This window comes from Equus quagga, chromosome 11, assembly GCF_021613505.1.
Source record: "Equus quagga isolate Etosha38 chromosome 11, UCLA_HA_Equagga_1.0, whole genome shotgun sequence".
Taxonomy (NCBI): Eukaryota; Metazoa; Chordata; class Mammalia; order Perissodactyla; family Equidae; genus Equus; species Equus quagga.
In genome coordinates this window covers 70092032-70104533 of record NC_060277.1, presented here as the reverse complement: position 1 = coordinate 70104533, position 12502 = coordinate 70092032, and the positions used below count along the sequence as shown (strand labels likewise).

The window sequence follows — 12502 nt, the reverse complement described above, 5'->3', positions numbered from 1 at the left end:
TTCAAGTGTAAGCGTTTTTCCCAAGTACGTAAGGCATTATGCCCCTTCTCTTACTCTGTAAATACGTTTTTTAGATTTTTTAAAAATGTCTTTAAAAGAGAAGGGATTTAATCAAGCCTGGAATTTGCCAACAGACAATTAAACTTAGTTACTTCCACCAGCCAGAAATTTTTCTTTTTAGGAGGGATGAGAAGGTCAGAGATTCCTTTGATACGTTAAGAAAGCTGTTGTCACTTTCCACAGAAAATATTTGAGTGTGAAAGCATCACTTTCTTCAAAGTTTTCTTGCATATCATTGCACAATTCCTTGCCTCTAGTGGGTACTCAGTAATAAAACTTGCATGTAGTAAGAGATTCTGAGAAGGACACCAAGAACAAAATGTGATTACTAAGGAAATATTATTACGTCATCTTCTCCGTTTCTCAGAGCCCATGTGCTGGACACTGGAGAATGATATGATCACAGGGCAAGTGACAACAGAACAAATTGGATGTATAACCTGAAATATGTCTAGAGTAGAATGTAATTAAACAGATCCTGTTTCAATATCTACCATATGCAGCCTCTGATAAGAGATTTTGGAGAGTTATCCAACAATTAGAAGAGTACAATAGAATTTAATAAAATAACAGTTAACATGTACTATGTGCTAGCTATATGCTAGGCTCTGCTTTAAGGACTTTTCAGATATTAATTCATTTGAACCTCATAACAAGTTTATGAGGATGTTGTTATTATTATTATTATTATTATTACTCTTATTCTAGAGATGAGTAAGTTTGTTCAATAATTATCTAAGGTCAGTTACAGCCAGTAAGAGGCAGAGCCTGGACTGACACCCAGCCGTAGCTCATAGTCTTCACCATGGAGCTCTACAGAAAGGAAGTGACCTCTGTGCTACACGAGGTGCTAAGCCATAAGATAATGACCATTACTCAGGGCTGTTACAGAGGTGGCACGCATGTGAAGTGACTGGATAACATCAAGGCCCTTTTCATCTCTAAGAATCTGAAAAGGTACAAGACTTGCCAGCATCATAGTAGATAAGGAAAGTATAATTCCCATCATAAGTCAGATGCTCCTCAGGTCAATGCTAAAGGAAACATAGAATATAATTCTTTATCTCTGTCACACTTAACACCAGAAAGGCTTCAGTGTAGCCTGGAAGAATGACCAGGAGCTGAGTTTTAGTACAGTCCTTGTATCCGAGTGGGTGCTTCCAAGTTTGTGCTGAACACCAGAGGACACGGGCCCACATTCCAACAAAGAAGCTAGAATAGGTCAGCCAAGCGCTTGGACCCTGGAGACATACTGTCCCAGAAACCCTCTTGCCCATCGTTTCTTTCGGAAAAGAACTCTGCGAACTATTACTCTTGAGAACCATTCTGTCCCCTCAGGGCACAGCTGTAGGAGTATGTCAACAGATCTCAACAATTGTTGTGATTTTGGCCTGAGTGAAGACAAGGAAGAGCCATGTTTCAGAACTTTATAACCTGTTGAATAATTCGCAATTTTCTTTATGCTATATCTTGTTCTACCTCCTTGATGGGGAGACTGGACTCCTCATCTTCAGACTCCATCCAGAACAGATCCTTCTACCTCTGCTGCTCCATGGTTGGGAAACCCAGGGCAGCTCTTTCTAAACCATCTCAGTCTTGTGTCCTGTGCCTCAGAATAGTGACAAGAGATCCACTCTCCAGGACTACTCCTGGCACTTTCTGCAGCATGCCTGCCTCCAAAAAGGGAAGCTAGCAGGTGCTAGTCAAGCTAGCTGTAAACTTCCCATTTGTGGAAGAGAAGTGACGGCCGCAGGGCTAGGACCATTTTTGACAGCATCTGAGCTGACTCCCCAGGTAAGGGCTGTGGACTTTGGAGAAGAGAGTCTTTATGGCTGTGACATCAAGGGTAAGACAGCCAGCAACTGCACTACCTGCATTATCTCCTTTGACCCCCATAAAATCCCCAAGAGCTCAGTAGAATTATTTTGTCATTTTATCAGATGAAAAAATGATTAATTGAATTATCTAAAGTCACACAGAGAGGCAGTGGCAAAACTAGGACTCACACCTTGACTTGAATCCATAACTTAAGGTCTCAAAGTCAAGTAGAGAGAGACAGAGAGAGAGAGAGAGAGAGAGCCCTCCGCTTCTGACAAATGGCTATCATCGAGTTCTTGTCCATGAAAAGGGGATCAGGAAAGGGGAGTTCTGATTTGGTTTTCTAAAGTCAGAGCTCTCTCTAACTCTTGAAGTTGACTGTGTTGTGTGCTGTGTGTGTGTGGTATGTATACGTGTGTATACACTCACACAAACCCATTGTCAGAGAGGAGCTACAAATCCACATGTACTCCCACATTCAGTGGCCATGCTAAGAGCCCCCTTCAGAAAATTCTGGTATTTCATTGTCAGAGCACTGATGGGCTCAACTATCAGGGAGATTCAAAGCACTCGGACAATTTTTGGCCTTGTCTGCTACCCCTGATGCCAGGGGAGGCATTTGACCTCATGTGTCCCTGAAAACTTGCCCTCAGCATCATCACTCTCATGTGCTGGAATTCTCAAGCACAAACACTTCCCAGCGAGAGTATTTTAGCAGCCAGCATTACCTGTACTTCTGGCGTCTTCCCAGTGAACTTAAGCCTCTCACTTTGCCTCTAGCTTTCAAGGTGATGCACCTCCTGCTCCTCTTCCTGGGAGTACAAGTTTCTTTCACCTCTTTCTCCAGAATTTCTGCAGAAATCCTCTCTCCCCTTGATGACCTCCCACATCTCGCAGTATGGATCTCTATCCTCAAGTCCCTGTGCTTAGAAACCTCTCTCCCTTAGTTTTCTGTTTCATTAGTTCCTGCAATGATTACCTTTATCAGCCTCTTATCTTTCTCATGTTACTTTTCTTACATTCTTTACTTCTTTTATTTTATCACCACATGGTTGTGCATGTACCAGATTGTCGTTCTAAAATGTTGCCCTATTGATCACTCACTTTATTTGTATCTCCAAATACTTATATTTACATTAAACAAAAGATTGCAAATGTTTATTACAGAAAGAGTTAGTGCAACCTACATCCGCCATCCTCATTCTGAGTTCCTAAGGAAGACAGAACAAAGTTCTTGCATTGCTTCACAATCCTCCAAGTATAAACCCAAACTTCTTTTCCAAACTGACTTTCCCTCTGAATTTTGGGCTTCCTAATAAAGATATATAACCATTTTCTGCCTGATATACTCCTCCATTGTATGAATTCTTTGCCCTTGTGCTTTCTCCATGAAACGGAATTTGGACTTCATCTGTTAGGTGATGAGTGGCCAGTGAGTTATTTAAAGAGTACACACAATCACATTTGCATAATATAAATAAACTTTCTTGTCCAGTAAGCAGACATCTCTATAAAGAAGCCTGCCTGAGAAAGGAAGAACATAGATAAGAAATGGGTTGGTAGGTAGAAAGAGTTACAATATTGAGGAGCATTCACTGAATGACAAAAGAGACTACAATATGTTTACCAGTTAATAGGAAAGAGCTGGTTTTGAGGTAGATATTGGAGAGAGAAAATACTGCAGCTGAAAGAATGGTGGTGTCATATAGCTGAGGAAACAAGAGAATAAGGGTGTAAACATATTGGATACATGGACATTTTCTTCTAACTCTTTGTAGACAAAGAACAGAATGGAAGTAGGTGTATGGAAATGATATGCAGGGGTAAATATTGAGAGAATATTTCCTTATGGGTTTAAGTTTCTCAGTGAAGAGGGATGTGATAGGTTTCTGGGAGAGTGTTAATTAGGGTGCATGGTGGGTTTGGGGAGAATGGCAAAGGTTTGAATGGACTGCCATGGAAAATGGGGAAAGGAAGGTTTGCTAAAACATGTGGAAGGTCCAACGGGAATTGAGCATCATAAATTCTAGCCCAGCATTTGTTTAATTTCTTCACTGCCTTGGCTACACAGAAAGAGGGAAATGAAAACATGGACAGATTGTCTTTGGGTTGAGGTTTTGTTGTAATGGTGCATGACCTTGGGTTGGTGAGAGATCAAAGTGCTGGAACTGGACTGGCTATCTGAGATGCCATATAGAGGCTAAGAGGCTGGAGATCAACATTGGGTCAAAGAGCAGGTATACAAAAAATGAATGAGCAGGGAGGGGTAGCATCACACAATTAAATAACATAGCATAATAGTGTTAAAAACAAAACCTACTTGCATCCAAGTATGTTTTTTGCTTCCTCTAACCTAAATCTTTTTTCCATCGCACCTTTCTCTCTTAGCATGATGTGTGGTCCACGGATCACTTTTCCCAGCGTAAATGGCTGGTTTTTCTCAAACTACTCACAAACAACACTATCTCCTACCTTCAGTGAAAATGAACTTGAACTACTCATGGCCCATGGCCCACAGCCACACTCTGGATCCCGTTATCACTAAACCTGTGAAACCTTTATGTTAAATTTAAATTTTTTTATTATGATGTTGTTAAAAATCAGAAAGACAAAGAGAATAATGTAAAAAAAACTTTTCATCTAGATTTAGCAAGTGGAACATTAGGTCATTGTTGCTCCAAATTTCTTAAGGAAACAAACAACACAAATAAACTTGAAACACTCATTGTTCCCATCCAAAATCTTATTTTTCCCACCCTCAGCCCGGAGATAATGGCTGTTCTAGGATGGGTAGCATCCTCTCATTCAGGATTTGTACTTTACTACCTTTGTGTGTATTATTTTATGTGTTAAATTTTTCATACACTTTGTGTTACATCATATATCTTCCAGCAACTTAATTTTTTCCACCACATTATGATTTTTCAAAAGTATTCCATGTCAATACGTTTATTTTAACTGTTTTACAGAATTTGTTAGTAAGAAAATGTCACAAATAACTCATTTATTCCTAAGTTTTCTGTATGACATTATGCATCCTTTGAATGTCTTCTGGAACACATGTTTTAGAATGTTGGGGGTCCAATCACGAAGTGGAATTGCTGAGTCTGCTAGAGGTGCAAGAATTTTCAGCTTTCCTAGATATGATATAATTATTCTCCAAATGATCATACTAATTTTTCCATTTCTTCCCTACACTTGAGTTGTCAGACTTCACACTTGCTCCAAGACAAAGGATGTTAAATTGAATTTTGTTTTAATTTGGTTGAATATCTTTATTTCGTTTTTTGTCCACATCAGTTTCTTCTTCTCTGGTTTGTCAATTCAAGCTTGCTGCCTACTGGGTGTTGGGTCTTTTTCTTGTTAGTCCATAGGACTCTCCTGCGTTCTGAGTACTAAATCTATTGATTACGTGCAGAGCACGTATCTCATCCAGTCCATGACTTGTCTTTCCCCTTCCTTTATGGTGTCCGTTTCATACAAATGCTTTATTTTTCAAGTAGTCAAATTTTACCGTTTCTCTAATGTGTTGTGCATTTTGTGCCTGGATTAAGAAATCACTTCCTACCCTTATATCATAAACACATTTTGTTCTAAAGTTTTGGAAGTTTTGCCTTTCACAATTAATCCATTAGGAACTATTATTCTGTATTATTTTTTCACTATAGGTGTCCAATTGTTCCAGTACTTTTTACCAGTCAGTCAGTCCAACTCTTTCCTGCCTGTTTCTAAACCAGCCCAGGTCATGTACCAATTTCTAAAAAATACTTGCTCTGTTTCTAGGCTCTCTAGTCTATTATGTACATGTGTACTAAGCCATGTGTGAAGTTCCAGAGTAAATCATTTTCATATCTGATAGGGAAATCCCTCCCTCCTTATCCTTTTCCTCAGAATGTCTTAGCTCTTCTTGGCTCTTTCTTCTCCTGCATGAACTTTTAGGTCAGTTTACTGTGTTCCATGTTTACTAGAAGCCTATGGTGTTTTGATTGGGATTGCAATGAAATCACAGATCACTTGGAGGAGAATTGACTTTTGTACAATATTTAGCCTCCGTTAACATTGCTTGTCTCCCCATTTTTTAGATACTCTTTTTGTCATTCAGTAAAGTTTCATAAATTTTTCTAGTTTTATTATGATATATCGTCATACAGTATTGTATAAGTTTAAGATGTACAATATAATCATTTTACTTACATATACTGTGAAATGAAGGTTTTGTAATTTTTTAATCCAGTTTGGGATCTTATTTGTTAGGATTATTTCTAGGTTTCCAAATTTCTCTTGCTACTGGGGATGGGGGTCTTTTTAAAAATTATATTTTGCAATTTATTTTTACTTAAGTGTAAGAACAGAATTCAGTTTTAATATTGATTTATGTCAAACAAATTTGCTGAAACCTCTAGTTCATCTAGAAATTCTCTTGGATTTCATTTGTAGACAATCGTCTTTTCAATGAATTCTAAACATTTTGGTCTTTACTTTCCAAATCTTATGCAGCAAAAGTTTTTTCTAGTGTGCTTTTCGTAAATAGGAAAATTCTTCAAGTGTTTTATGCAGAAGCCTCAAATTAAATTTCCTGTTTCATACGAATCTGTCGCCACATCTTGTGTGAGGGTCATTTTGACCCCAGACTTCGGCCTTTGGACTTAATTCCTTGTTGAAATCTCAAGGGTCTGCTATAGCCTCAGCTCTGGCTTACAACTCTTCATTTGAGCTTTCTTTTTGCTTCTCTTGGTATTTTTATTGGAATTGCAATGAATTCACAGATGAATTGGAGGAGAATTGACATTTCTACAGTATTGAAATTTCCATTAGCATTGCTTATTACCCTATTTTTTGGCATTTATTTAATGTCTTCATAAAATTTTGTAGTTTTTCAACTAGTCTGTACCTCTTTTTTTAAGAATTACTTCTATACTCCTTTAAATTTCTGCTGCTATTGTAAATGGGGATTCTTTTCTAATACTATAATTTCTAATTTATTATTATGTAAGTATACGATAGTATTGATATTTTACATATTGATTTCTATCCAACAAACTTGCTGAAATCTCTTAGTTAATCTAGAGATTCCCTTGAATTTTCTTTGAAAACAACTCCATGAATTCTATCCACTTTGTTCTTTCTATCCAATTCTGATATGGCAAAATTTTCTCTAGTGTTCCTTTAACAGATAGACCAATACTTTGTTTTAGGCGGAGGACTCAGTGCACTAAGCTCCCTACTTCATGCAGATCTGTGTCCCCATCTTGTGAACAAGGAACATTATCTTCCCAGACTCCAGCCCTTAGGACTTTATTCCTGATGGTGAACACCAAAGGGGCCACCATAGCATCTGCTCCAGCTTACAACCCTTCATTTGAGCTTTCCTTTTACTTCTCATATCTAGATATTTCCGTTTCTTTCTTTTATATCTGGCTACATGTATTTTTGTTCTACTTCAGTAATATTCAGAAAGTCTATGTATTTTAATAAGAATGTGACCTCTCTACGTCTATTTAGTCAAGCATGCTGCCAAGAGTCCTCCTCTTATTCTTATACTTCCTTACCAAATGAGCTAACCATATAGTTTCTGAGGTCTCGAATTTTATGGACTCTTCTCAATCCTGAGGTATTATGATTCTGTAGCAATATAGGGAAAGGCATTTAAAGAGAGAAAACCAAATTCATTTAGATGCAAAGATGAAAAAGCATGTCATAGATAGGGGAAGGATAATTTTACCTGCATTTCCTGTTCCTGGTGTATAATTTCCGTGTGTACTATAAGAGACACTGAGAATTGGTGGTTGAATGAGTTACAGATGGAACCAATTATTGAGTAGAAGTCTCTTTAGAAAAATTAGTGAATTACATAAGATATCCTGGAAGACCATAACAAATGCATGACAAAATGTGTATTGGTTTAAGGAAAATAAGTTTATTTCTCTCCTCTGTAACAGTCCAAGTGTGTCTTCTTGGTACATGGTGGCTTTCCTGGATATGAAAAACTTGGGACACAGGCTCATTCCTTCATGTGACTCCACCATCCCATTCAGGCTGCCAGCCCTTTGTACTCAGCTGACAATAGGGGAAAGAGAGTGTGTAGGAAGCCCAGAGGCAGGACACATGGGTGGATTGGCCGGAAATAAGTCATGTGATATCACCTTAGTGCAAGCGAGGCTGGGAAATGTGGTATAGCTGAGTGCCCAACAAGAGAATAATGTGGATTTAGGTTAGGAGCTAGTAGCCTCTGCCACAATCAGTATGCCTCAAGATGGATCAAAGAGGAAGGAACCAGTGATCAAGTAATTAAGGGAGCATTACAATATTTCAGGTAGAAAATGACATGATAGTGGTCAAAACTAAAGCATGGAGACAATGAGTAGAAAAGTTATGTACAAATCATTTCAAATGGAGAATCAACAAGACTGGATATAGAGGTGAAGGATAAACTGGGTGAGTGTGCCTGTGAGCACCCCACATATGGGAAACCCATAAAATAAATCTGGATATAATTCAAGAACTATTGACTGCAAACTTATTAGGTGCACGAAATGAACAATATGCCACAATAATCTCTCTGGAAGAGATAAAGATAACAAGATATGGTTCTCCTCCTCAAAAAAGGTTGCAATCTACTTAGGTTGGATGTGCAGAGTATGGGGTTTGGTCACAAATGTTGGCCAGGTGACTGAACATAGAAAAATGGGAAAAAGAGATCAAACCTATAGATACAGACCTGAGAGTCCACTAAGCCACAGTTGAAGCCATGGTGGAGTTGGATGAGTCATCAAAAGAAATAATAAAAAAGGGTAAGGGAAGATCAAAGAGAAAAATGTTATGATTACATATATTTAATGGTTTGGAATAGAGATAACAACCTATCAAAAGTGAATATCTAGAGGCCGGCCCGGTGGCACAGTGGTTAAGTTTGCACATTCTGCTTCTTGGTGGCCTGGGGTTCGCCAGTTCGGATCCCAGGTGCAGATATGGTACTGTTTGGCAAAAAGCCAAGCTATGGTAGGCGTCCCACATATAAAGTAGAGGAAGATGGGCATGGATGTTAGCTCAGGGCCAGTCTTCCTCAGCAAAAAGAGGAGGATTGGCAGTAGTTAGCTCAAGGCTAATCTTCCTCAAAAAAAAAAAAAAGAAAGAAAGAGAGTGAATATCTACTTTAAAAATGGGATGCCCGGGAAATAAATTCACTAATCTTGTTTTCCTACAACCTAACCTCAGTGGTCTTTGTGATTTACAATATCCTGATGCCAGTGACACTTATTACTGTTACTGGCTCTTAGTTAATATCAGCCCTGATATTGATTCCCCTACAGTGAACCTGGCATGTATGGGGTTAAAAGTAAAAACTTGCATTCCTAGTTCCCTGGGTCTTTAGTTACACTCATATGTAAATGTTTGTTTCTTTAGCCTCTGGCTCCCTGAGCTTTACAACCAAAGAGAAGTTACAAATTGTTAAAGCCCAGATGGCCACAAACTGGGCTCCCACTAAAGTCGTAGCTAATTCCAGGACCTTTAAGTTCTTTTCAGAGAAACTAATGTCCAGAGAATATGAAGAAACCAAAGCTTCCCAGGCCCAACTTCTTGGCTTCCTGATGTCAGAGTCTACCTTCCACCGTGGAGATAAACAGCCAAGGACACCTATTTGAGAAACACTTTGTCTCCTCTGCTGGAAGCAGCGCGAGACACAGGCCATGGGAAAACGCTGACCAAGAAGTCCATGATCCCCCTCCCCTACCTAAAACTCCAAATAAAAACCCCTACCTGTTTCTTAATGGGAAGCGAGCAACTTTGGGGCACTAGTCTGTGCTTCACTCCCTCTGCAAGGCAAAGTAAATCTTTCCTATTTCTCCCAAGACTCTGTTCTCGTTATTTGGATTGCCATGGGGATCAGAAACAGAACTTTCAGTAACATTGCCTCCTGGGCTCTGGGTTTATTCTGGGTTTGGTCAGAGGGACAATTTTTAATTGTCCAGAGTGCCTCTTGTACTGACCATCCTTTGGACTGCAGTGTTTTCTCAAAGACCTCAAAATACTATGCTTTCCTTTTCATGTGTAATAAAATTAGTGTGTGATTAAAGCTTCTCCGTTAAGTTGTAAGGTCCTTGAGAACAGAGACTATGACATATATGAGTAAATGGATGAATAACTTGTATTTTTCACATATTATGATTTGTCCATGAGGCCTAACAAAGTGTCTAGCACATCTAAGATGAACTTTTATTGTCTGTAAAATGATTAAACTCTGTAAGTTCAGGTGATGGTCCTGAGGTTGGGGAGGAAAGGCACTTGTGATTCAAGATTTCTCACTTCTTAGACATGAGTATCCAGGGCTAGTTGTCAGTTTCCCCCCAATGTATTGGGTGTTTCTGGATTTAGTAAATGCAGGTATAGACACAGCCAACACAGGAGTACAAAGTGGTGGTTTAGGATGATCATTACACATAACACTTCACTGATAATTATGGTTTCCTCTCCCCTTTTCTGCTAAAGGGTCCATGGGAGAAGACAACCAGTCCTCTAACATGGATTTCATCCTCCTGGGAGTTAGTGGTCGGCAAGACCAGGAAGATTTCTTCTTCATCCTCTTCTTATTCATTTACCCCATCACATTGATTGGAAACCTGCTCATCATCTTGGCCATTCGCTCTGACATTCACCTTCACAACCCCATGTATTTTCTTCTTGCCAATCTCTCCTTGGTTGACATCTTCTTCTCCTCTGTAACACTCCCTAAGATGCTGGCAAACCATCTCTTGGGCACCAAAGCCATCTCCTTTGGAGGATGTCTAACACAGATGTGTTTCATGTTGGCCTTGGGAAACACAGATAGCTATATCTTGGCAGCAATGGCATATGATCGTGCTGTGGCCATCAGCCGCCCGCTTCATTACACAACAATTATGAGCCCACGGAGTTGTATCCTGCTAGTTGTTGGGTCTTGGGTGGTTGGAAATGCCAATGCCTTCCCCCACACTCTGCTCACAGGTGGTCTGTCCTTCTGTGGAAACCAGAGAGTGGCAAACTTCTACTGTGACATTGCCTCTTTGCTCAAGCTGTCCTGTTCTGACATCCACTTCAATGTGAAGATGATGCACCTAGGGGCTGGTGTTTTCTCCGTGCCATTACTATGCATCGTCATCTCCTATGTACGGGTCTTTTTTACGGTGTTACGGGTTCCATCCACCAAAAGTGTGCTCAAAGCCTTCTCTACCTGTGGTTCCCACCTGACAGTTGTTTCTTTGTATTATGGGACGGTCATGGGCATGTATTTCCGCCCTCTGACTAGTTACAGCCTAAAGGATGCTGTGATAACTGTGATGTACATCGCAGTGACTCCGATGTTAAATCCTTTCATCTATAGTCTGAGAAATCGTGACATGAAGGCTGCCCTGGGGAAACTCTTCAGCAAGAGAGTCTCCTCATAACCACTGTGAGGTCATATTGGAGGCTGCAGTCACCAATTAGGATGCACTCGAAAATCCATCCCCAGTGTCCTCCCCATCCAAGAAGTAGCTTTTGTTCTTTCCAGTCACTAAATTCCTCTTCTCAGAAATCTTGCAATAGTTTGACAAGACATCCCATTGGTATTATCACTTTGTAGATGTTATTACCCCTTTTGGCAGAGTGGCAACACAGGAATATTAGGTCCCTGTCTCAGCTATGCTAACAACTAGCAGAGTAAAGTTGAGAAGGGCTGAACCTTGGCTTCCACATCTATTAATGGAAAGAATATCTGTGTTTTCTCTGTCGTGGGGTTTGAGTATCACAGTAGTTCATGCTTTGAAGGTTATAAATCACTAATCAAATGTCAATTTTTTTGAACTACTATGTTTAATCATCCCTACCATGCTTGTAACCCTTGAGGGAAAGAGCTATCTTAACACATCACTGTACTTCTAATGTTGATCATTAAAGTGCATCCAACAGCAATTGGTGGAGACGGAATGAATGAATGTAAATGAATAAATATAATCTGATCATGATTAGATGTGATCAGATTCAATGTTATTTCCAAGCCATCCTGTACCTGGCATGTCATAAAGCCATTTGGATCTGTTCAGGAAACAGAAATCATACCCATTATTTTTAAACAAAGAAGATTTTTTTTAAAGATTGGCAACTGATCTGTGGCAATCTTTCTTTTTTTCTTCTTCTCCCCAAAGCCCCCCAATACGTAGTTGTATATTCTAGTTGTACGTCCTTCTGGCTCTGTTATGTGGGACAGCATGGCAGCATGACTTGATGAGTGGTACTAGGTCTGCACCCAGGATCCAAACAGGCAAAACCCTGGGCCTCTGAAGCGGAACGCCCAAACTTAACCACTCAGCCATGGAGCTGGCCCCAAAAAAGAAAATTTAAAACAAGGAATTAGACACATAGGTGTATTCTGAAAGTGAATAAAAACGATGGATTCTGATGTATCCCAAAGTTATTAACTGCAGGAAGAAGTTACTTCCACTAGGTGTGGGGGAACTAAATGGAAAGTTGATGTTACCAGAACCTAGTTGCTCAGAAGATGATGACCCTGAGATCTGATGTTCAGATCTCTGAGAGGAGCCGCTAAACTGCTGCTACATGAGTCCCCTCCTGCTGAGGTTACTCAGACTTTCATTCCTGAGTGTCTGTG

General features: G+C 39.7%; 1 protein-coding gene across 1 annotated transcript; it reads left to right on the top strand.

Moving 5' to 3' along the window:
* Positions 1-10370: 10370 nt before the first annotated feature.
* On the top strand, positions 10371-11300 carry LOC124247859 (olfactory receptor 1A1-like). The gene has a single exon (XM_046677639.1). It carries the CDS (start codon positions 10371-10373, stop codon positions 11298-11300), a length of 930 nt encoding a protein of 309 aa, XP_046533595.1.
* Positions 11301-12502: the final 1202 nt, after the last annotated feature.

Bases quoted from the DNA above. Each gene is read 5' to 3' on its own strand.
- LOC124247859 (XM_046677639.1), top strand. From the start codon at position 10,371: ATGGGAGAAGACAACCAGTCCTCTAACATGGATTTCATCCTCCTGGGA.